This window comes from Ambystoma mexicanum, chromosome 4p, assembly GCF_040938575.1.
Source record: "Ambystoma mexicanum isolate Mex_15411 chromosome 4p, UKY_AmexF1_1, whole genome shotgun sequence".
NCBI classification, from domain to species: domain Eukaryota; kingdom Metazoa; phylum Chordata; class Amphibia; order Caudata; family Ambystomatidae; genus Ambystoma; species Ambystoma mexicanum.
In genome coordinates, this window is record NC_090927.1 from 1,083,029,029 (window position 1) to 1,083,055,278 (window position 26,250).

The 26,250-nt window shown below is 46.7% G+C and overlaps 1 protein-coding gene across 1 annotated transcript in view; it reads left to right on the forward strand.

Annotated features, from left to right (window-relative positions):
* Positions 1-10,650: 10,650 nt before the first annotated feature.
* The window catches only part of SASH1 (SAM and SH3 domain containing 1), a 673,306-nt gene continuing 657,706 nt past the window's right edge, over positions 10,651-26,250 (forward strand). The window contains exon 1 of the mRNA XM_069606667.1: positions 10,651-11,065. Within this exon, the coding sequence (XP_069462768.1) occupies positions 11,060-11,065 (6 nt within the window). The 5' untranslated portion in view covers positions 10,651-11,059. The remainder of the gene's footprint in view (positions 11,066-26,250) is intronic.

The following is a 26,250-nucleotide window of genomic DNA, read 5'->3' on the forward strand; positions in this document are numbered from 1 at the left end:
AGGTAAACGGGTGAAAACATGTAATACTAAGTCCAACCCATCTTTCTGTCTGTTGTGGATCAAAGGGTCCCTCTGGTTAATGGAGCTCTCTGTGGTTCCTGATTAAAGCAACAGGATTTTCTGGCTCTGCCAAACCACATACTCGTACCTTGTGAATGGGGTCCCCCTCCAGGGATGACTACTGTAAACACACAATCCCACACATGACATTTTACTTTCAATTGATAGTGAGGGTGGGAGCTGGCATCAGATTGGCACAGTTGTGTAAGAAATGATGTTGGGATTTCCTGCCTGCTTTTTTAGCCTCTGCAGCCAGGTCCCATGTGGACATGTTTCAAACTAAACTGGGATTAGTATGTGAATGCTGCCACCAGCTACATGGCTCAAAAAAAGCACAGGGCGGATCCATAGAACTATAGTTAATTAGACTGGCCATGGCAGGGGGAAGGTTTGAGATTCATTGTGTACTCCACCTATCAGGTCCCAACTAAATATGACAGGGGGAATGCACGTGTTTACAAATGTAAAAAGCCCCTGCGAGCGCACACCCACCATGCGGATGGTCGAATTCCTCACAGTTGCAAATGAAACATAGCATATTACCTCAGGGTGATGCTCCTATTTTGTTAAAGGGGGACTGTCATCCTTTGAATCAGCCTTAGGTTTATACAAATATCCTATAACATGGCTGTCCAAGTTCGGTCCTCATGGGCTAAATGTTTTCAGGATATCCATAAAAACCACATTTGAATTCAGTGACTATAAATGAGGGACTACCCTAAAAACATGATGTGGTTGGGGATCTCGATGGTAGAGACATGGTGCCCGGGCCTACGCTATACCATAAGCAACTGTAGATCTAGAAGCAATTTCAGATAGCAAACCTCAGACCAAACCTTGTTTGTAACCAGGGCTTGCAAGTTGTGGCACCTGATGAACCCAGGTGACTGGTAGAATATTCACTCAGCGCAAATGGCAAGGAACACGCCCTACGAAAGGATGTGCACCCTAACAATCCATCCTTCCAGACCAGTTCCCAAAAGCCAGCTAGCATAGGGTGACCAGATGCCCCTGTTTTGCCGGCCCTGTCCCGGTATTTGGTGCACCGTCCCCCTTTCTCAAGATTATGTTCCCATTGGAAACTGCAACGGTCCCGTTTTTTTGTAATAGGTCTTCATAGCAGGCAGACAGGAATGGACAATCTCGTACAGAAGAAATGCTGCATTTTACAACTTAAGATAGTGTTAGTTTGTGATAAATTAATTATAAGATGTGTTTCTTTGAACAATAACACGTAAAGCCCCTTCTCCTCCAAACGCTACTGAAGTGTAGTGCCTTGACAGCCACTTTCAAGAGCTAGTCCTACTTTTATGTTAGTTGCCCTGTCCCGGTTTTTTACTTTTTGAATCTGGTCACCCTAAGCTAGCACGGATGTAATTTTGAAAGTGATGGATGCTGCTCGCGCGACAGTTTCTTCACTACGCACAGGTGTAATGAGCATTTCAATCTCAGGCCAATGAGAGGCCCCTCTCCGGGTGGTCCATCGAACAGAGCTGCAAATCCACCCATTGGGAAGAGCGAGGGGGGGGGGCTCTGACATGGGCAGGGCATGGCCACTTTCAGAAACACGAACATGTACAAAAGTCAAAGATGTGCGCTCACCCTGCAGCCCCCACCCCCCCTCCGAAAGCAAAGAGGCCACACACAAACAACAAATCTTAAAAAAGGCGAAGGAAAGACGTAAAGCAAAGCCCGCCCTGCTCCGCGCCTCTGAATGGCCGCTCCTAATGGCGGATTTGTCGCGGCTGAGAGCGGCGGTGCTAATAATGGGCTCTCTTTATAGCGAGCTGGATAGTAAATCCACATCCTGGAATCAGCTGAATAAGCCCAATGTGCGGACTCTCCCGTTACCCCGGGCTTTGTGTCCCCATCTGGGACGCCACCGCGCCGGCTCTCCTGCCCTGCGGCCGGCCGAGGGCACTCGCGCAGCTTTCTGCAGACAGTAAGCGGCCCTCTGGGCTCATTTCTCCTGCTTTGGGCGTGTGGTCCCTTCGTTCTTGGCTGTTTTTAGCGAGGAGCATAGGGGGCAGGTGCCAGGCGAGTGCGCATGACCGGAAAGGTAGGGCCAGCGTCAGACAGCTGAGCGCGATGGCTGCCGGTTTGCTGTGGAAGCGTGACTCGGCTGGCTGATGATGCTGGCTGTGCATGGCGGCTCCTACAGTTCCACAGTCCACGTGGGGATCCTGTCAGAAAGACTTGCCTAGTGCAGGATGATTTTCTGGCACTTTGTTCTGGAACATTTAAGCTCTTTTGAAAGCGGGGTACATGCAAATGCATCACCCCACCGGGGTGCCACCGGGGTGCACTGGCCTATAGGGAACTCCGGAGATTTCCCGGTGGGCCTCTGCACCCTGGGCCTCTTTTGTGTGGTATTTCCACATTTCCTCATAGGAAAAGCATTGGACTTGCTGATAATGTGTCATGTCGGGCCACTTTGAACTTTATTTCCAGGGCCTCTTTTAGTTCCCAGTCCACCCCTGTCTGCCACCCAGAGTAAAACTTCCATTGTATTACAGGGGTCGAAGTTGAGATGTGATGAGCTGCCCGGGTATTGGGCACCATCCAGTAGGCAGCAGCTACCTCGGTAGAACCGGGAGCTGGTAGACTCTGCCGCACAAATCTAACTTGTGCAGAAGATGACAACACCATATTTCTGTCCAACACCTATGCTCCCTTCTGCTTGAAATGACCCAGACATGTGTCCTTTAGTCGCCTTCATTCATGTTACCAACTATGCAGAGTTAATATTACATATGTAGGCTTTGTATGGCGCCACTGGACCCGGGGAGTCAAACATAGCTCCTAGAAGATGTTGATGTCAAGCTAACCAAGCTCTCTCACGCTAGAACTGAGTTATTTGTTCTGTATATTTCTCCCGTATACCCTGGAGGGGTATACGTCAGCCAAACCATATCTTCAAGTTATTTGTTATTCTTCCATTTAATTTGAGTTTTCGGCGACTTTGGCAAAGAGTGTTATCCATCACCCGGACTTGTGCGTCCACTTCACTTGCAGGCACCTTCAGGGTGGTAGACCATTGGCGAGCGATATATATAGCACTACGTTTGCCACACCCGTTACAACGCTGCATCATTAAAAATGGCAGGTAGATCAGTGACAAAATGGATCCTCATGCAAAGATATAACATATATGTATATATGTTGCCATGTTTTCTTCAGTAAACCAATAACATCAAGAGGAATCCTGTGAGTGCATGGCCAGATGCGGGGAGAGTCTCTGTGGTTTTCGTAAATATATATATATATATATTATTTTCTTTTTAAGTACTTTTATTCTGAATGAGCTTTTCAAAATTTTGGGGAAAAACTGGATGACTTCTAATTCCTCGGGAAGGCTTAATCTGCTTCGAGGACTAAGGGCTGCATTGTGAAATACAGTATCCTGTTGTTTAAAAGCACACAATTACTTCAAAGTAATTTACTTCAAAGGCATTACGTTCAATTACTTTGAATATATAGTGGTGGGTTTAGGGGAAGAAGGGTAAAAGTGGGCTGCGGCTGGGTAAGGGATGCAGTGAAGGGGAAAGTAGGCTTGGGTGGGGGACCTCACAAATAAAATAAAAAAATGAAGTCAAATTTCGAAGTAAGGCCTTCAAACTAAATTATCTCGAAGTAATTCATTTCTGCAAAATAGCATGGAACCGTGAATACTGCACACTTCATATTCTTAGCCACGCACAACACATCTGCACACGGTGCAATCATCCATGCCGCATGGTATTACATAACACACCCAGGGACGGCCTTAGCTCTGGCAGATCCCTGGGAAAAACGAAATTTGGCACTCCTGGCGGCAGCTCGGGAGCTGGGGGCTATATGCTTAAATAGGGTGGCGCCAGCCCGTGCCTTGGGAGAGCTGAAGCCTCCCCTTTGAGGAAGTTGCAGGAAGAAGGCAGCCCTCTGCCTTGATGTCTGAGCGCTAAGCCCTGGGCACCGATGGGAAAGGGGTGCTACCAAGATACTGTCAGATTTCTCCTCTGGGAGAGCAAAGAATTTATATTTAAACATTCATTAACATGGCGGCAGCAGCAGCAATCATACAATGGCAGAGCACAAACGCCCGCCCAGGCAATAGCAATACAATATACCTCAATGATGAGCTTTCAAAATTGTCAGCCGGCCACCCTTCAAAAAAAGAATGTGAACATGGCTCCACCACTGTGCCAACTCAGGGTGGCACCGTATGTAAAAAAAAAAAAAGCTCCCGGCACCAGCACAGGAAGCTTTTCTCTCCTGGGGACCAGGGTTGGACCAGGAAACTCCCAGATCTGCTTCAGAAGACTTGGCACAAGACGGCATGCAGAAACAGCCAGCCTCACATCCTGATCCAGACTGCATGCAGAAACAGCCAGCGTCACACCCTGATCAAGATTGCATGCAGAAACAGCCAGCCTCACATCCTGATCCAGACTGCATGCAGAAACAGCCAGCCTCACATCCTGATCCAGACTGCATGCAGAAACAGCCAGCCTCACATCCTGATCCAGACTGCATGCAGAAACAGCCAGCCTCACATCCTGATCCAGACTGCATGCAGAAACAGCCAGCGTCACACCCTGATCAAGATTGCATGCAGAAACAGCCAGCCTATGTGATCCAGACTGCATGCAGAAACAGCCAGCCTCACATCCTGATCCAGACTGAATGCAGAAACAGCCAGCCTCACATCCTGATCCAGACTGCATGCAGAAACAGGCAGCCTCACATCCTGATCCAGACTGCATGCAGAAACAGCCAGCCTCACATCCTGATCCAGACTGCATGCAGAAACAGCCAGCCTCACATCCTGATCCAGACTGCATGCAGAAACAGCCAGCCTCACATCCTGATCCAGACTGCATGCAGAAACAGCCAGCCTCACATCCTGATCCAGACTGCATGCAGAAACAGCCAGCCTCACATCCTGATCCAGACTGCATGCAGAAACAGCCAGCCTCACATCCTGATCCAGACTGCATGCAGAAACAGCCAGCCTCACATTCTGTTTAAAAGATGTCCAAACTGTATATATGTGTCTTGCAAGATGTAGACACTTTTTGTGAGAGTATTGTGCGCAACTTGCATTACTCACTCAAAAGGATTTCTTGCTGAATCACTATAACAGACATGTTTCAAATTTAAAATTGTGGGCATTCATAGAATGACAACTGGGCACTCACAGAATGTCCACTACTTTACATTTTAAACATGCATTTTGTGTTAACGCAAAGAGAAATCCGTATGTTCCGAAAATGCTATTTGTATACATGCAAAATGCCATGTTTGTTTATATGCAAAATGACAGGTTTGGCCATGAACCTCAGCCCGCCCTGTTCCTCCTCCGCCAATGAGAATGGGGAGCCCAGAGTATTTTGTTTGGGCAGCGGCGCCCTATTCCAATGAAAAGCTCCCCTCTCCAACACAGGAACGGGGAGTGTTTCAGTTAAATAGGGCGTCGCTACCACACCAGCTTGGCCTTTCAAAAGCTGCTCGGTGTGGCACCGGACCCATATTCATATGAAAATCTCAGCGCTCCTGTGCTGGAGTGCCTGGCACAAGCACGAGAGTGTGGCGCTTTTCATTTAAATAGCGTGACTCCACCACGGAGGTGGCGCAGCAGCAGTGCCCTTTGTGATAGAAAAGCTGCCTACCCATACTAGCATGGCAGTAGCGCCCAAAGTAAGTAAAAAGCTCCTCCCACGGCAGGGGGAGGGGGGCTTTTTTCACCTGGATAGGGCGCAACTGGGGTACCAGCATGGGGGAGCCTTTTATTTTACATAGGCTGCTACGGCCGCAGCTGCGCCAGCACAAAGGAGCTTTTGAAAGGCTCTTCCATGCTGGCCTGGGGAGGCTATGGCGTCTGATGAAAATGATGTTAGTTTGTCACCCTGGGTGACCGCCCAGGTCACCCTCAACTAAGGCCAGCCCTGAAAACACCCAACATCAGTTACCCAAGCACACACAGAATGAGTGGTGCAAGCACTGTGTTTGATAGTGTCCCTCTCGTCTGCCACTTTCTGATCCTTTTGCCAGAAGGCCTATTGTCTTTGGGTTGGAGTCTATGTGTATCCACAATGGTGCCGGCCTTTCCTGGATCCACCAACCACCATGGGAAACATCAGGCTTGGTAACAATCCTGACAAGGCATCTCTACTTGTGCTGCCTGGACCTGCTCCAGTGACCAGCTTGTCCTAGGCTGAAAGCCACAGGCACATGGATCCAGGGTAAAATAGAACAACCGAACTGCAACAAGAGGAACAACGGACAGCATCCCCCATGAATTGTACATTCTACTTCTGCTTTATTAACGTTCTTTGACGTCGCACACATTCTGTATTTCAGAGGGAGCTTTCAAAAAGCCATATTTGAGCAAAAACAGCCCTGTTTGTATGACTGTCCTAGGACTGTTTGCCAAAAGCGAAGAGCACCTTTACTGAAAATGAACTATGCAAAATAACCTATTCTGTGGGATAGTACCCAATCAGGACTGTCTACAATCAGCATACATTCTCCGTTCTATAACAGAGGAGAAATATCCATTTGAATATCAGACAGGACTACATATTAGCCCCCGGCGCATAAGGAGCAACCAATTAGGTTCCTTGGATTGCGGACTGAAACTACTATTCTCAGCCCATGTCCATGGATCCTGAAGGCTGCTTCCCCCGTCCTGCACCGCCATCTTCCCGCCACCCTCCCTTATCTTTTATTTTTCCTTTTCTCCCCACCCCCCACTGACCTCTTTTCTTCAGAGGCCACGGCAGACACTCAGCCGCCGACGTGCTGCTACTTCCGTTCCGTGGCTGCCACTGAAATGGAAGAGGGGCTCTGTATGACGCCCTGCCTTCCACAAACATGGTGGCCATCTTAAGACAGTATTTTAATTTAATGAACGGGACGTGTGCAGCATCCTGCACATTGATGACAATACAATTTTCTTAGCACCCTGGGTTCTGGATTGAAAAAAACAGCTGGAACGGTTGTTAACATCCCAGGGCCCTTATTCGAGCCCTTGGAACGGGTGCCTAATGCTATATTGGTATGGGTAATTCAAAGGTGGCCCCTTGTTCTCTATGCCTAGAGAGAAGCTTCACCTCACTGATGATGCCCAACAAGGCAGAAATGCACTAGAAAAGTGCTGAGCGAACTGATTCATGGAGAAACCAAACCACTGGAATTTTGGGAGGTTTGAGGTCTGCAAAGGTTTTGAACAAACCACTCGGGAGAGTCATTATGACCCTGAGAGGGAGAGCAGGCTGCTGCCAGAACACAAGGGGTGTGATTCACAGAAGCGTTTTACAATGGTGCAATCCCATTGGAAAACGCTCTGTGAATCAGGCCCCATGGGTGCTACAACATACTGCACTTTTGAATCCTGGCAAGCTCTCACAGGTCTTTGGCGTATGTTATACCGTTTTCTCTTCCTAGGGTTGTTGCGACACAAATAGAAAGGGTTAAAACCCTTCATTGTGTGCTGCTGGGGGAGAAGCAAGCCAGGAGGAGAAGTGGAGTGAACAGGGTTCCTTGGTGTGGTGCACGGTGGCTGGTTAGCACCTCCAAAAGTGCCACGCAAATATTTGCACGTCACCAAATGTTGGGGATCTGTGTGACCTGTGAATATTAACAGGTCACTTTTGCGCAAGTTCTCCCACCTTAGGGCCTGATTCTTGGAACGTTGTCCTATGGGATTGCCCCATTATGAAACACTTACATGAATCAGGCCCCTTAATCTGATGTTGCTGTTGGTACTTGTGTTCAGAGGAAAATGCCCTGCCATTCTGCTGCAGGACTGTCCTTGCGGGACGAGGAAGATATGCAAGCAGATATGCCTCCTGTGCTATGGTATAAAGAGCTAAAACGTGAATGTATACCTCCCTTGCTGGGCACCATCCAATAGAACAAGTTCTTGGTAGTGTTCATTCTCATTAGAGGGAATTGCACACTTTTTTTTATTTTTGTGCATCTGCCATGGAAACATAATCGAATTATCACAACACTTTAGGATATATTTGTCTCCTCCCTTTTGCTCAATGGTGGTCCACCCTGGAGTGGAAAGCATTCATGCCACCACAAAGCATTCTTCCCTTTGCCACATCCCTCCATTCCTGTGCTTCTAGCATCCATTTCCTGCTTGACCCTCCTCCTATCATCTCTTTGCTCGTTTTCTTTCTTCCATCAGATGAAGGTTCGGAGACCCCTGGCGGGGGTCGCAGGACAGCACTACAAGGATAAGCCTAAGTGCTCTGCAACTACTACGCTGGTAATTTGGTGCAGCATAAAAGCTTATTAACATAACATAACTTATCAGGCGCGCTAAATGGCTCAACGCTGCCGCACATCCAATACCTTCTCTTGTTGTTATGGTGGTTTCCATGTCCATACGAACACAAAAAGTAAGGCACATCCAACAAAATTGTACTGTGCCAATGTAAGAAATAACTCTTTTAGAAAACAAACATAAAATAAACAAAGTACGTAAGATATTCCAAAGCAATAACAAACCAACAAGCAACTTCTTAGCACATGGGCAACGTGCGCAGAGCAACAATGGTTTGAATCCCGCTCCGGATCCACGCTTAGAAATCGAGCTCGGGTATTAAGCACGTTATATAAAACCAATAAAAAGAAAATGTTTGTTTTAGTTTTGGGATTTGGACGGATCTACCATTGCAGGCATGAAGAACGATCTCATCATCCAGTGGTCTCACTTCTACCCCCAACCCATCTAAACGTTCCCGGATCAAGGCAGTGAGTCTATTCCCTTTCAGTGACAACTCTTAACTTCCACTGGTCATAAGGAAATTTCAAAGGCAGACATACTGTTTAGTGCAATGCTGTGTGGTACGGAGCAGAAAGAGGACAGTCTAGCGCTGTGCTGTTTGACGTCACCAATGGAGATGACGCAATGATTCCAGAAACAATGATAATAGCATGATTGGTTCATTCAGCGGTAGCATGTCAGCCGAGCAGCTTTTTCTATCAACTCTTTCTGGGCCATAGATTGTGCACTCCCTCACTGGTAAATCAGCGAGCCTTTTAAGGGGACATGCATGCACTTAGTGTATTGCATAAGACTTTCTCAGGTTATTCTGGGGGCAGAAGTTGCACTCAGTCCATGCGTTGTTTTATGCACTTCCAAAGGCAGACAGGGTGTTGGTCAGCCAAACCCTCGAAGCAACGCACATAGCCCCCCCTCGACCTGTCAATGATGTGTCTCCTATTTTAAGGTTGTTACGTTGGCAGCCGCTTGAAGCTTTTATTTTATTTCAATTAGGCTCTGTGATTTCTAAGGCATTTAGGTTTTTCCTCTTCTTCTGCCTCAATACTTTGTCTTTTAGGAACTAATAAGAGCTCTTATAATAAAGGACATCTGGTCCTTGAGCTTCCTCAGATACCTGGACTCAAAAACAAGCATTTTCCTGGGCCGCCCCGGGTTTTGGAATAATATTCCTGTTACCCTTGTGTTGGCTCCCTCAATTACAGACTTGAAAACGGAATTATCCTAAATAGTTGGTGATTGGAATACGTTTTTGTGTTAAGGCTATTTTTTTCATTTTTGAGGTGGGCTCTATATTTCTATTGTACTATATTAGTATTTGAGTTGGGACGTTGTAACTTCTCTTTGAAATTTGTGCTCAGTGTAATTTTTTGTAAGCATTCCAAAAATCATTGTTTATAAGATAAGCAATCTTAAAATGCTCTTCATAAAATAAAATAACTTGAGGAGGGTCCTTTGAAAATTGTTGTCTGGGTCCTCGAGGGCCTCAACCAGTCCAATTTTTCAATATATCTGTTGTCTACACGGATAACTACCATTAAGATGCAATATATTCCGATTTATTTCACGGACACTTTAATGAATTTTGTGTGGACATCCTGAAAATGTGGCATGGGGTTTGTTCTCAAGGGCCCCACTCAAAGACCCTGAAAAGGGGATACAACTTTCCTTTAATGTTAGCCTGTACATAGCTCCCAACATAGCCTGAAGGATTTGAAAGGCCAAAGAAGAAATCGTTTTCTCAAGAGAAAAGCAGCAACAGAATGAGGGTCCTGCCAGTTGTGATTGGCATGGGCAAGGTAACACTGCGAATGGGGCCCAGGCGAGTAGTGGAGGGCTTTTATTCTTTCTACCAGTCTGATCCTGGCCTAGGGTAGCGGAACTAAACTCAAGACCTGAGAAAGGTCTGAGTGTGATTCGCTGCCCTGTCCTTCACAAAACCCTGAATCCCAATTGATAATTACGTAATGTGAATAGTTAATTTCCTTGATTGTAGTTACCAAAATCTTCATCTGTAGAGTTGGTTGTATTTACCAACTACACACCCATACATGCGCAAACTCTGTTTCTTTACATTATGTGTATTTGTGCTTCTTGACAGTGCCATTTCACCAAACTCAGCTACTTTTGCCACACCCACGAGCGTTCTTGTTACATAACAGTGTCAGCAACACCTGTGCAAATTATGTAGGTGACAGGTTCATGAGTCACAAAGCTTGGCCACAACAGTAGGCGCGGCCAGGCAAGAGATGTCAGGGAATAGTAGCGAAAGGGTTCCCGCACTTGGACGCAAGCATCGAAGCCTGCATGACTGGCATGAACACACAGGCTAAGACCTGCTGAGATTGGTGTGCTAGACAAGCCTGCGGAAGGAGCTCCATTCAATGGATGGCTCGGAATGAAAGACGCACTGTGTCTGACCTGCTCGACAGGTTTCTGGGCTGCGCTTTCAGCCTCTGGATATGAGGCTACGTCGTTGCTTGTCCATCAGTAAGTTAGCATTAGCTTGCTACGCCGCTCTCCTCAGCGTATGCTATCGGATATTTGTGTGATTCAATGGACAAGCCGCCTTTTGCTGCGTTGGGTTACATGATGCCTGTATATCCTGACTGAAGATGGCCGCCATCAGAGGCAGGGGAGAGTGCTGTCGCAACGCACCAGCCAACACTAAACCAAGCTCTGCTGATCACATGAAGACGGTCGACAACACGATCCTCGCTAATGGAGGTAAGCGGGCTACTTTTGCTTTCATAAGATGGCACCTGCACCCTAAAATCGTGTACACACACACACACACACACACACACACACACACTCTTTCTCTCTCTCTCTCTCCCCCTCTTTCTCTCTCTCCCCTCTCTCTCTCTCATTGCTCCTCCTTCCCGTGCAGCAAGAGGAGCTGCAGGTAATTGCTGTTTTCGTTCGTTTCTCTTGAGAATCCAGGCTATGATTATCTCTGAAAGTGGAAAGGAGCAGCGGTGCACACCTTCAAAAACATTATAAAGGCTTGGCTTAAAGTGAAAGCTAAATAAGGCTCCATTTGCTTAGAAAGTTTTTAGACTACTTATTTCAGTGTATTTTTTTTTCAATCTGAAAGATGTGGGGGTTCTGGCACACATCGCGGATGAGTTATGTCCCGCCTGAAATTCAATGCACAATTTAGTGCCGTTTGCTTGGACTTATGCAGTTTTTTTTTAAACATTGAAATCATCCTGATTTTTGTTTTCTATTTACAAACCTTTTTTTTTTTTTTAATGAGGCTGGCGACATCACCTTAGAACAATTGTGTGTTTTGATGTTTGCAGTGTGCCTCTAGCTGGCCTCCTGCGGGTTGAGACTTTAAGTTTGACAGTGTCCCAGAGCAGGCTCGGACTGGCCTATAGGGCAACAGGTCCATGGTCGAAACAAAAACACAAAATGCTGGCGTGGGCCAGGTTTTTGGGTCAAAGTGGGCCACTTTTTTGGCCAATGTGGGCCAGTTTGATGAGTTAATTGACTATGCGGCTAGTAGTAGTGTTGCTGAATAAATATTCTTTAAACTGCACAATTTGCATCACATTTTATTAAACAAAATCTCCCACATGGTTACTTTTCAAACAGTGTCACAAAAGGAATGAATTGCCATTTGCAACTGTGGGCCACTTTTTCAGTGGTGCCTAAGGCAATTATATGGCCCAGTCCGACCCTGCGCCAGAGTAAAATAATAGTACATGGTAACACGAGACAGCTGTGTTGCCTCTGACACCAGTGATCAGGAGGTCGCTGGACCAAGATTGAGAAGCAGACTGTGATCCCGCAAGGCCGGCCCACCCTGTGCACCAGTTCTTCTTTGCGGGAAGGTGGGTCGAGAGAAGCAGAGCACGGAGGGGATTGATCGCTCACATGCACTCTGCTCCCACACCTGCCACCCCACCGCCACCACCTGGCTTCACCCTGAATGGCAATATGCTGATGCCGCCGCATTCCTGGAGACATGGATAGGGATCGAATTCGCCGTACAGGTGCGATGCACACCCAGGCCCGCCCTCTATATGCTACTGGTCCGGGGGCTGTAACTGCTGGGAAATGAAAAGGAACCCTCGAACAAGCAAGCGGTTCAAGATGTTGTAAGTGGTATTTTATTTATTTATTTATTGCATTTATAATACACCCAAACCCTTGGGTGTCCCGGCGTAGGAAGAAGAGTTACAACAGCGCCTCGCGACACTTGCGCTCTACATGAAAGAGCGACGGGAAAGGAACGCATGAGGAGTGAGCACTTGAAACAGGCGACGCAACGCCCATCTGCCCATCATTCTGTGGCACGAGCAGGTAGTCACATATGTACATAGCTGAGATCCGAACACTACACGTAAGCCATATCTATTCCCCATGTTCTCGGTAAACTATGTATGCCCCACTCCACCCATAAGCCCTTTTATTCCACTTCTCCTCCCATCCCTACCACATCCTTGTCATCTGCCCCCCCCCCCACCACCTGTGGGCACTGTGTATCGGTCCATCCACACTCATTTGTACATGCTTTAACCTGCCATATTAGCCATCCCACTTCCCCATTCTTTCCCTTAACCTTTCGTCTTTCTTAGTTTTCCCACTTCCCCCGTCCTTCTCTTCTTTAATCAGCCATCTTAGTCTTGCCACTTCACCACTCCTTCTCTTCTCCTTTGACCTGCCACCTTAGTCTTGCCACTTCACCCCTCCTCTTCTTCTTTAACCTGCCACCTTAGTCTTGCAACTTCACCACTCCTTCTCTTCTCCTTTGACATGCCATCTTAGTTTTGCCACTTCACCACTCCTCTTCACCTTTGACCTGCCACCTTAATCTTCCCACTTCACCACTCTATCTTCTCCTTTGACATGCCACCTTAGTCTTGCCACTTCACCACTCCTTCTCTTCTCCTTTGAACTGCCACCCTAGTCTTGCCACTTCACCCCCCTTCTCTTCTCCTTTGACCTGCCACCTTAGTCTTGCCACTTCACCACTCCTTCTCTTCTCCTTTGACCTGCCACCTTAGACTTCTTGCCACTTCACCACTCCTTCTCTTCTCCTTTGACCTGCCACCTTAGACTTCTTGCCACTTCACCACTCCTTCTCTTCTCCTTTGGTATGCCATCTTAGTCTTGCCACTTCACCACTCCTCATCACCTTTAACCTTCAACCTTAGTCTTGCCACTTCACCACTCCTTCTCTTCTCCTTTGACCTGCCACCTTAGACTTCTTGCCACTTCACCACTCCTTCTCTTCTCCTTTGGTATGCCATCTTAGTCTTGCCACTTCACCACTCCTCATCACCTTTAACCTTCAACCTTAGTCTTGCCACTTCACCACTCCTTCTCTTCTCCTTTGACCTGCCACCTTAGTCTTGCCACTTCACCACTCCTTCTCTTCTCCTTTGACCTGCCACCTTAGACTTCTTGCCACTTCACCACTCCTTCTCTTCTCCTTTACCCTGCCACCCTAGTCTTCCCGCACCCCCTTCACAGTGGCTTTCCCGCTGCTCATGACATCTTTGCAGATAGCTATTTATACATTCCCTTTCAAGAGCTCCCTGGTGAGAGTGGGTGGTTTTGTTGTTTTTACTTGGAAAGTGTAATGCTGGCTTCCCTTGTCACACATGCACTTGTGCATGAACCCCAACCGCTGCCCTCTACTTCTTGTTACTTCTTGTATCTTCAGGAAGTCACTCATTGAAGTGGAGGTGTGGGATTGTGTCCTATTATGAGAAGTTCAGAATCCATTCTTTTTTAGGTTTTGCAAATGGAATTTGCTAATGTGAGAATCTGTTTGCTTTCGTATTAAACAGTTAACTTTGAGTTATGATACCTAACTTTCGTACCACGTGCCGTTTTGACTCCCCGCTACTCTGTACCGACAGTTCACCCAACTGCTCAGGGAGGATAGCTCAGGTTAAACCTGCTCGCCTTGGAAGCAAGACAACACGGAACACCACAGGTTTGATCCCCGGGTGCTCGCTTAGAAACCCCTCGGTATTAAGTGCGTCATAAATAACATATCGTATCATGTTGCAGGTGAGAGTAGGTCCTGGAAATATTGCAAGATGGACCTTTACTGCTCGGCTTCACTCGGATTTCTAGGCAGCAACCCATCTGCAATTATTGCTTACTTTTCTCTCAAGGCACTAAGTTTACTCTGCGTCAATATCAGGTCCTCGTCATATATCATTGAATGTATTACTATGTTTTTATAATGGGCCTATGGTGAGTGAGTATTATTTAACACTCTTTTTCATCCCTTTCCTCTGCCGCAACTATTTTGTATTCTGTATACTGTGCATTGTGTTGAGGCCACTGCCTCTCGTATCTCCTTATTCATGTTATCATAAATATAGACGGACAAAAGGGTAGGGTTTAAGGGTCTGATAGAACGTAAGGGCCGGGATGCTGACTAAACAAAATATTGAGTGTCAGGATGATCCGAATGGCCAAAGGAAAAGTGCTGGATGACTTGTCTCAAGGTGTCCACCTCTAACGCAAGGAAAGAGGCAATGGATTTCCCAAACAGAAACTCAAGACTATGGACTTTCCCCTCTGGCACTAAAGGGGTTTCTTGATGAAAAGTCTGGTGGTTAAAGAATCCAGCACAAAAATCCTCAAAGTTCATAATATCAAAATTCCCAACATGCAATCAGGAGTCCCCCAGTGGCCAAACAAATCTATCTTACAAGGCCTTACAAGCAAAGGTTTGAGGATGTTTACTTGTACAGAGGATGGTTGGCATCGCTGGCTCTTGTCCTGTCTCAGGCAACGCCTTCTACCATATCCCACTGTTCTTGGGCAGTCTGGTGCTTCGGTGGTCTAACAGGCCTTGCATTCTCTCCCAGTTGTTCACACAGTGGTTTGCTTGCTGGGATGACTTGCTAACCCTTGTGGAGTTTGGTGGTGAAGTGTGGCCATGCTCCTGAATGCCCACTTTTCCCTCTATGCGTTTTCCCCAAGTCTACCTTCCCACTCATGGCTCCTCCTCTTCTTCCCTTCTACCTCCCTTTGGTTACTTCTGGTATTCTGATCTCCTTCATCCCTTGGTCTCAAATGGTCTATGCTCCTCGCCATTTCCTTGGTTTCCACTTCACCCCTCTGTGACATCTATCATCCTCTTTGCCACAAATATCTTCTCTCTGTTTATGGTTTCCTATTCTCTTCTCATTCCAACCAATCTCTTTCTCTATATGGTCTCTCTCTTGAGGTGATCCTCTCAGTTTATTTCCCCTTCAACATCGAACTCTCCTTCTCGGTCGGCTTTTCAACCTCTCCTTATCTTGTGTAACATTGCTCTTTTCACAGTCCTCTCCTCCTACTTCCCAATCCTTACCCTCACTTTCTTCTCTCTGGTGGTTACCTTCCCAGGCAATCTCCGTTCTCTCTCTGGCTCTTCCAAAGCGTTCAGCTGTTCCACATCCCCATCCACTTCCCAAGTCGTACCCCTTGTCTCCATCACCAAGCTGGTACACTATTTACAGTGTAATCATCCTTCTGACTGGTCCAATTTATCTATACTACTCCACATTTTCCCCACGCGGTGCTTCCTCCCTGCAGAATTTTGACAGTGCACTCTCTTCCCCTGGGGGACACCCTCTGGTTAAGGCTTTCCAGGGTCTGCTACTTGCTTCTGGCCAACTCTACCTGGGTATGTCATCCTCTCCAGCAGCCAACCCTACTTTCTTCGTGTCTCCGCAAAGCTGTTCCCAGGACTGGCAAAGGCTGCTTTGGCTGGCTGCTTTTTATTTGGTGTCTGATGCACCTTTGGACTGGGTTTCAAAGGAACAGGCTGCAATTGTGGATGATGGAGCTGGTGAGGTACCCTGATTTGGCCATGTGATCCTGGTCAGGCTGGTGTTCAGGAGGCCAGCCTAAAGATAGATGGGGTTAGAAACCAATTTGATTTTCAAATACAGCAGATTGACATCTGCTGTATGTGTGGTTTCACCACCCTCCCTTGAGATCGCTTGTGAGGGTACCTACTGCCCTCTGCTTGCATTTTAAAATGGTGTGCTCTCATCTGGACTGCCCATACTTGTTTACTTTCCTTCAGCAGAGGATAATATTTTAACTTTTGTTTTCCTGTGCAGGGATGTCCTTGATTACAAAAAAACAGAGCCCTTGTTCAAGTTGTAGAAAGGCCAAGGGTTTGAAGGGGTCCAGTCTCCTGTCTATACCCAGAGACAGTTTGCTTGCAGGGATCTTTTCTCCTTTTGATCTCTCTCTACTGGCTTTCGTTTAGGGGGAGAGAGGGACCAGCCCCTGGTTCTCTGGCAGTTCCCAATGGAGACTTTTATTTATTTTATTTATTTATTTTTGTATTTGTAAAGCGCCTAGCAGCCCGGAGGTATCAAGGCACTGTTTCACGAATGTGTCTTAGTTACAGGGGTGGGGTTAATGATTTGTAGTAGCACACAGTGACAGGCACCCACTCTTCAAAGAGCTGCCTCGTCACAGAATGCACTGCTCATGACATCTTTGCAGATAGCTATTTATACATTCCCTTTCAAGAGCTCCCTGGTGAGAGTGGGTGGTTTTGTTGTTTTTACTTGGAAAGTGTAATGCTGGCTTCCCTTGTCCATGTGGGCGGGACAAAGACTGATATGCAAAATTGACATTTCCCTTCTGTTAAAGGTACAGTGAGCTATAGCGTGGCTCCAGACTCTCAAGTGGGTACATTCCCAAAGAACAGGTCATTTAGCCGTGTCTGTTCTCAAAGAGGGGCGCCTATGACTAGTTTTTGATTATTATTTATATATCTCTTTTATTCAAGGCGCTTTACACAGAACATATTTTCATACATTATTATTACCCAATCAAAATTGGAGCTCACTTTACTGACCTCGGAAAGGATGAAAGGCTGAGTCAACATTGCCAGGATTTGAACCTGCAGATCCAACACAAATCACAGCAACAAGCTCTTAACCCACTGAGCCATTAGCATGCTGTTATTTGTGCTCTACGCAGGCCCCTGTTAAACCAAATCCCCATCTGCGGCGATCAAAGTGCCAATTGCAAAATTAAAATATTTAGACATTTGGGCCGAGCACCATTTCCCTTTAGAAAAACAAGTTGATTAAATAAATGTTTGTTGCTTTACCCAAATAAACTCTGCTGCCACCAAACAGTAAGGCAGCAAAACGGTTAGTATAGAAACCCGCTGCTTCTGATACTGCGTGTGTTGCACAACACCGGCCTCACCGCTGCAAGAAGGGATGTTCTGTTCCCCTGCAGTGTTGTTAAGAACTTCTGGGAAAAATTAGGCTTACGTTGAGCAACTACTGCCCATGCAAAACAATATATATATGTGTCTCTAAACAAGAGGGGTTCACCAACCTGACCACATTCACAATGTGTACCTGTACCTCACACATGCAATGAACAAAGCCTCCCCTGAATGCTCTGATGACATCCACAATGTTTAACATCATGTCATCTGTTCTGGTTTAGGGGCCAGTGCTTTCCAAACTGGGAAATAAACAGCTTGGTTGCCATAATTTCTTAGAATTATTAATGTTTTGCGGAATTCATTCCATTTCATTTGATCAATATGTGGGTAATCTTTTTTATTTTTACTGTCAGGCTCCCTTATTTATTGATGTATTTGTTTATTGTTTGTTTAATGAATATAGAGCTTTAAATCGCCCTGCACGTGGCCAACCAGAGGTTTAAAAGAAAGGTTTGAGCATATTTATTTATTTATTTATTTATTTGCATTTTTATAGTGCACTTACAGCCCAGAGGCATCAAGGTGCTGTTACATGATATTGCACGAAGATTTTTGGTTGGTGTGCAGTGGGAGCCCACATTCACTACTCCGTCCCCCAGGAACATGGCGATCAATCTACGAGTATGTGGCCCCAGCTCACGCATGGCTGACCAATGGTTGCTTCTGAGGCCTGCAACCTCAAAGTGACTGTAAGGACTGTGACAAATCAACTTAGGGCAGCAGTGGTCCAGGGATGAATATCGGTTTCTAAACCATCAATCAACAACACACCTCTAGTACACCAGAAGGGATCTGAACAGACTGGAATACAATAAGACCTTGTCCAATGTTGGTAACATGGACGGAACGGCAGGCTTATCTCCGCAAGGTGGTGGATCGTTGGTTAGTTGCAACACAGCGAAAATACAATTATTACCCAATGATAAAAGGGACTGTCCAGTCAAGGTTGTATACAAATATCTACCTTATTATTACTACAACAGACAGTTCTAGCACTACAAAATACAATCCACACTGCAAAGGAACACAGAGGACAGACCGCTTCACGAAGCAAAGGGATGCACTCTGGATACTGACAGGAGGGTAGGTAGTTGGTAAAGTAATCAGTCTTACAGTTCAAGGTTATTCGGTTCCAGCACCAAGGGGGTAAAGGGTCATAACTGTCTCTAAGGGCCTTCGGAAAAGGACCAGGGGGGCAGAAACACAATGTTCCTGGTGCTGAAGAAATTATTGGTGGTCGACAGCATTGAGGCGGTTCCAGGGCACTTTGCAGCCCTTCAGACAGAGTTAGTGGCAGGAGATAGCTGTGGGTACTAGGCGGCAGGCAAGGCTGGACGGACGCCTGCAAGCCATCCGTGCGGAAGCTCAGGGCCAAGAATCGTTGTCTCTGTGCTAGTTGGCGGATCTGGAATGCTGGTCGAGGTGGCTCGGGCGGCTCTTGTCACTGCGGCGTAACAACAGTCAGCGGTGCAGCCGGATGCGGTTCGAGGACTCAACTGTCTCGAAAGTGTCCTTAAAAGATGGACGCTGGATGATGCTTGTGTGGCATTCCTCCTAGCTTCTTCGCAGGGCTCGTGTCCTTTCAAGGCAGACGGCCCAAAGCTCAGTAGAGTGATTGCAGGCAACATCCTTGTCCTTTGTCTAGAGACTCTCTGGCCCTTCCCACCTAGGAAGCTTGCTGGCAGAACATAGCAGGGCATGCTGTGTGCTGGCTGGGTACCAGTTCTGGAGCTGCTGGACGGGTCCTCTGAGTCTGGTATCTCCCTCTGTTCCCTGGAGATGTTTAGTGGAGGGATCTTGCTTCCCTCTTGGAACTCCTGGCCTTCCTTCACTGGTGGAAGATGTAAGGTAGAATGTACCTTCAGCTCAGATCTAAATGAGTCCTTCTTCTTACTCCTTTCGAAGTCTTCAGATGATCTACTGAGGGGTTCAGCCCTCTTTTAAAGCCAAATGGGTCCCAGTGATTGGTGCAGTCTAAGCCCACCTTAAGGAACCAATCCTAGGTCCCCACCAACAATGTTCTGTTATGCATGAGGTCATGACCAGGGCGCTCGGCAACAGGACAGACAAGGGGTGAAAACATATACTTAAGTCCACCCATCTTCCTGTCTATTGTATATAAAAGTGTCTCCCTGGTTAACTGAGCCCTCTGTGACTCTTGATTAAAGTGCAGGCATCCCTTGAATTATGTGCTGGGTGCAGACTTCCTATCCCTCCCAAATCACATCCTTTGTCCCCCTGAAAGGGGTCTGCTCTGCAGGGACACCTGTGGTAACTGCTAGACCCAGACAGGTCATTCACTGCCTTTCATACGGAGAGGTGAGAACTAGCTTCAAATTGACACATTGCATACCAAAGAGGTGTTAGTCCCGTTTTTACTGTTGTCTATTCCAGCAACCAAGCACCTTCATGCTTGCTTCAATTATCTCTCATTAGTATGCACTGCCACCAGCCAGAGAACAAATGAAATGCAGATCCATGGAGCCTTTGATATTTAAATTAGGCTGCTCATGGCTGGAGGAAAGTGTGCCTTCCCCATTCTGGAGATGCTTTGATGTACCCGGGGCTGTCACATTCCAGCTGAATATGATAAGGGAAGAAAGCGCCTCTAGGCTGTGTCTTCCCAGAGTACATGTGACTATGCATTTTGTGCAGGAAGCAGATGGACTGTGTGCGAAATGGCCTCACACAGTCCTCACAGGTTGATCTCCCATCATTCATTCTTATTATTAAAAGAAATCAAAAAGCCCAGTCGAGCGCAATCTCCCTGTGCGGATGGTCGAATTCCTCACAAGGACCAACTGAGGGAAATCACATGACTGATCGGCACTCAAGGTTTAGTGTTTATCTTCACGCATGACATTTCCTTAGAGGGACTCAGCCTCTGCACTCGTTACCAATAGCAAAGCCCAGAATCCCTCACGCTCCTATAGAACCATCTTCTCCTGTCAGACAAAAAAAAGTCATACTAACACAATCCTCCAGAACCAAAAGGCTAGTCATGCTGGCATCTGCAACCTTTGGGTCTCCAGATGTTTTGGACTACATCCCCCATCAGCCCTAGGCAGCATTGGCAATGATGAGGGGACATGGGAATCACCATCCAAAACATGTGGAGAGTCACAGGGTTCATACCTTTGGGCTAAAGGGAAGGAGGCTACTAGAGCATTCTGAGTTGCCTGCACTTGTTTACAGAGGTTATTTCCTGTAATATACGGAGTAGAGGCAGTGCACACTATTTGTGTTCAGTCTTACTGAGAGCCTAGTTCCATAACCTATGAAATGTGCTCTGACAAAATATAGAGGTAGACTCAATGAGAAGGCTTTACACACTGGTTGTGTGAGGTGGGACTGCAGGTGCTGAATATGGTAGAATTTCAAAGCAGGGGGAAAACTCCATCTGTTTTAGACCCTCATCTAATGGAGGTGCTGAAGAAACAATGGCTGGAAAAGACTAACAGATGTAGAAGGTTATAGCATTTTAAACATTGGCGTGTGTGTGTGTGTGTGTGTGTGTGTGTTTTGTCACATTGCTATATCATAGAATGACTGATGTATCAATCAGCCGTGACTACCAACACCCACTGTTAGGGAGAATTCTCTGTTTAGGCTGAATTTCCTAACCTAGTGAGTCCCCCAGCAGCTTTGCTGGATTTCGGGAGTTTGTTTTTTTTTCCATCCTGCCAAGAGTGAGACTCTTTTCCTCCCACTCTTGGACATGTATGTGTGTAATTCCTTTGAATGTCAATGTGTTCTATGGGCTATGGGGTCTTTTACTCCATAGGGTCTCATATGTTTTTCTATGTGTGTTACACCGCACCCTATGTGCCGTAGCACTGGGGCGTCCTAGCGGACCTCCACCATAGACTCCATACCCGGGAACTGACTACTGTCTCCCCGGGCATGTAAAGTCACCATTGGCTTTACTAGACATAAATTTACTAACAGAACTAGTACAAACCATCTTATTGTGGACGTACTAGTAGGGGTAATTCGATTACTCCTGGATCTGTTACTCGAGGGGGCACTGTCCCGTCCCCCCTCGTCGAGTTTTGGCTGGTGGCAGTGGAAACTACTTGTTATGTTCGACCCCGAACCTAACCCTATGGGATTCGTCCCATTGTTGGAGATTGATACTTTTTCTCGTTAATCTCTAACGTACCACCAATCTACTTATCTTAAATAAGTTTATCGGAGGGTATTTTCTGCCAGAACTCGGTTTGTAAAATGGTGTCTGTGTTCGTCTCTGTGACTCCTAAACCAAAGGTCGAGCCCTTTGTTCCACTTTTGGCGGGCTCTGTACAGAGACCCTCCAAAGTGGTGCCATTCTGTCTGGTTTACCACAGGGGTTTGGGAGGGGGTTTAGGCACCCTGGACCGAGTTGCCTTGCCAACTCCGGTCGCACTCTGGAGTGATTGGCCCAAGTGGTGAGCCTTCCCGCTCACCACTTAGCATGTGTTGATTGACAGCTAGGCTGAATGAATGGGGGTTTTCTGCATAAAAGCAGGACTTTTGGGACTGGATCTTCAGAAGTCGCCACAGGACCTAAGAATCCGACGAGGGTAACGCTGAGCCGACCTGCACGACGACACCTCCGGTGGAGCCCTGCGGAACCGACTCACCACTTCCCGACGACAGAGGAGATCTCCCTGCCGGAGAGTCTCTTCCCCTGACTGGTGGGAACAACCAGTCCCCTTTGTTTTTTATTCGCCTCAGGACGCAGTGGTCGAATTACCCGTGCAACGCACCCCGGCAACCGGATAGCCACTACCCCTGTACCGCGACCAAAAAGTAGTGCCTTGTGACGGAGCACTCCGCGGCTGGTCTCTTCCCTGGTGGTGCACCAGACTTCACTTTTCTTCGACGACGAGAACCTCTCTACTCTTGGCAAAGACCCGACGTGCATCCACCACCAGGAACAACTGCCCCCGCCGGAGCTGCCCTCCACAACAAGGTACCGTGTCCGCCTGGCTTCCCTTTCGATCGGTTCAAGTGAGGTGTCTTAATCCTCTCCGTACCGTTGGGTCGCCTCCAAGCTTTTCTCATTTATTGTCCTGAACTGGTTCAATCTGCGGATAAAAATTTGCTACAAAGACTTGAATGCATCTCCACTAGAGACTTTTTGGGACATATCGCCTTGCCTCTCTCCGAGTGGGCCTGGCCTCTGAACTTTATGATCTATTGTGGTTCTTGCCTTCTTACCGTACATCTTGCCCGTGAAGTATTGAACTGTGTTGATTTCGTAACCTGCCTATCTTTTTCTCTCCCGTCCTAACCAATATTAGAGTGCCATCTAGGTTGAGGTATACACCTCTGTCTGTAAATAAGTGGTGCCGGTAGAACCTAGACTTGTCGAAATATTGCTAGGGGGATTGATCGTTTCTTCTTCGTAGAGTAATTGTGTTTGATTTGTTTGCCGTGAAAGTGCCATAGTGTTTTTTCATAGATGTTTCGTTATAAATAAATACCTTAATATCTTTACACTAAGCCTCGTTGCGTGTTTGCTTGTCTTGCTGGGAAGAATTGCCCTATTTTGTATACTCCACATACTGCTCAACTCTTCTTGAGGGAAGTCTGACTGCTCAGCCACAGCTACCAAGTGAATCTGTGTGGTACAGACTGCTACCAAGTGGGTTCACCGCCAAACACCTGTAGTCCTAAATCTTTTGCAGTGGTCCCAGAGGGAACTGCACAGGTTTCCGCCTAACACCCACTTCATGATGTATTTCCAGGTGCCCACTTTTATTTCTACTTAATATTTTTCTGCTTACTCCTATTATCTCTTGTTATCACTTAAGTTGTCATTTCATGTCCAGCGGTCTCCCTGCTATCGCACATGGGATAAGCTCCCACTCACTTCCTCTGAATTGTAAATTCTGTTATTTCCTGCTGAACTTCCCCGCGCCTGGCTTCCGCCTTTGTGTAGTCTCTTCCGCCTACCTGGACTGGTCTTTCTTCTTCTAATCATTGTTGTGGTACTCTTTGTCCCGCCATGTCATTTTTCCCCTCATATATCTTCTATGCCTCATGAGAGGCAGATTTAAAGCCAAGGGCTCAGTGCAATTGAATGACAACGGTCCCAGGGGAGGCGGGATGTGGGGGCAGAGTATAGAGTGGGAGGAGTTAATGGCTGTCATAAGTGCAACAACGATGAACTTCAAAGATAAACATTCTCTGTTGTTTGTTGTCTTTTTTTTGGCTATTATTTAGGGGTCTCACTCTGGCTGGAAACATCCTGCCCACTTCACCAAGCGTTATTGGCATAAAGTGAACATCCTAGGGTCAGTCAATTTCTTGAAATGGGAAATCCGTTCTCCCATTCCATTTGCTCATCCTTTCCAAAATCACATGCTCTCGCCTTCACATTCCCAAATCTTATGCTCTGCACTTCCTCTTCCATTTGCCCCCTGGTCTCTATCCAGGTATCCGAAATCTAGGTGTTACTCCATTTACTGTTGTGTTCCCATTTAAGCGTATCAACCTCTATCCTAGTATCGCAAAACTAGGTAATAAATTTGCCTCCCCGTCACACACAGAGGATCATACATCACTACCCGTCCCTCAGAGCACCCTCTCCCACTGCTCTGGCTCCCAATCTAGGGAGAATACAACTGGCAAGACCAGGCAATCACATAGGACCTAGAAAAACGACATCAAAGATCCGAGTTGAAGGTATGTATACTTTGCACCGCATCTGTGGACACAAGGCGCAGGCACGGCCACCCATCCATGCATATTAGAATGCAGCTAAGGCTATGCAATTCCAGTTTAGCGCCCACACTAATAACCCTGACGTACCTCAACACCTCTGCCATTAGTATACAGTGCCAACCTAGGAAGAATTTCAGTCTGCTGGGCACACATCGAATCTCCGGCACTAGTACTCTATCCTAAAGCAGCAACTGCACCCGCCCACATGCCTGACCTCCAGGCTGCTTACTGAAGCTTAGCCAGCCCAGCTAAATCCTAACCTGGCAAAATGCACACATGCATCTTATGAATGAACTCGTAGAATTTCCAACACATTACTACGGTCACAGACGGCGTTCCAACCACAAAGCGCATTGAGGCCATACACATGGGGAAAGAGCACTATATAAATGATGAATACAATACAAAATCTCTCCCAAAATTAACTGGATGCCTGAGTTCTCTGTATAGGAACCTGTCAACCAATGGCTCTTGCTAAACACTGTTCTTTATGCAGTTATGTCCAGAAAAGTAATTTTTTCCTTGAATACATCTGCTAGATGGGACCACAATATGAACGTCCATTGTGGCGAGTGTAACACTGCGCTGGGGAATCACTTTGCGGGGCGCTGTTGTACTCAGTGACCTTCCATCCACTACTCTCTTCAACTTCCATCTACTCTCCCCTCCCCATAATGAAAACTATTGCCCCATCATAAATAATGATAAAGGTACACTAGCGGCCCCCGAGCAACAGTCTGAAAGGCGAATTCCAATCAACAATGCTCTACGAATAAAATGTATGCATCTTTAGATTCAAATATATTGATGAATGGGGTTATTTAAAAAAGCACAAACTCAGAACGATATAGAAGCAAGGAAATGGTGTTGCAGCATCAATCTACCAATCGCTCCTTCCCTTCTCCTCTCTCGCCTTTCCAATCTATCCACTCTCCCCTTACCTTACCCCATCACCTTCCATACACTCTTGCTTATCACCAGTCCTGTTTATCACCACTCCCACACCCCCTCCCCTCGGCAGTCTTCTCTCATCTGGGGGGGCTGAGCAGCGAGGCCCCCAGCCCTTATTCCATATCTGCTTCAGTGCGCTTCAACAACGCGTCCCTAAAGACTGGGGCTTATTCCAACAGGCCGTGGAAGAGGCGCTTCGGAACCCAGCCTTTTGTTCTGAAAAACAGACCGCTTCCAGAATTCTGCGGCATGGAATGGGACATTTTATGCCATGCAAAATGGCATTTTGAATCACATTAAATTTTTTGTGGTATTTTGTCAGCACACTTTTAATTGAGTTGAGCGTGCGAGGGAGGGCTACTATGCAGGCGAGAGAGCCAGTGCGGCACCGCAACAGCATTTGGAAATGTAACGAATATTCTCAGCGTGATGTATACTTTTGGAAGCATCTTTGAATGGTGAAAACGGACGGTCACTATTATTATACATGAGCAACGCTAGTCTAGTAATCCAGGTGTGAGGCTTTTTTGGAATAGCATACACTGTGAACTGAACCACTTCTAGGGGTGCCTAATTGTGGCAGGTAAGGCACAGTGAGATTAAATAAATTGCCCAGGATCACACACGTTGCTTAAGTGATAAAGGCAGGAATTAAGACTAGCCTGAAATGTAGGTACATCACCACATATCTTCACAATTCAAGTTGGCTAAAATATGTGTTCATGTTTGGAGTTGAAAAACTAAAACAATACTTCATTTTATAAAGATGACTTTAAAGATGCCCAAGTCTCACATGATAAACCAATCTGACAATGTATATATCATTTAACAACATGCTGATTAAAAAGAGTATTAGGGTGATGTTGTTTTGCATCTTAAATTGCAGAGAGGCAACCGCTACTGTTTGCAGTTTTGTGCAAAAGCCCTACCTCCCCCACGACCCCTAATGCAACAATCTTAACTACTTCCTCCACGTAGTGGAAAAGTCACTAGTAACACACAGGGGAAATCTCCTTTGCTCTTC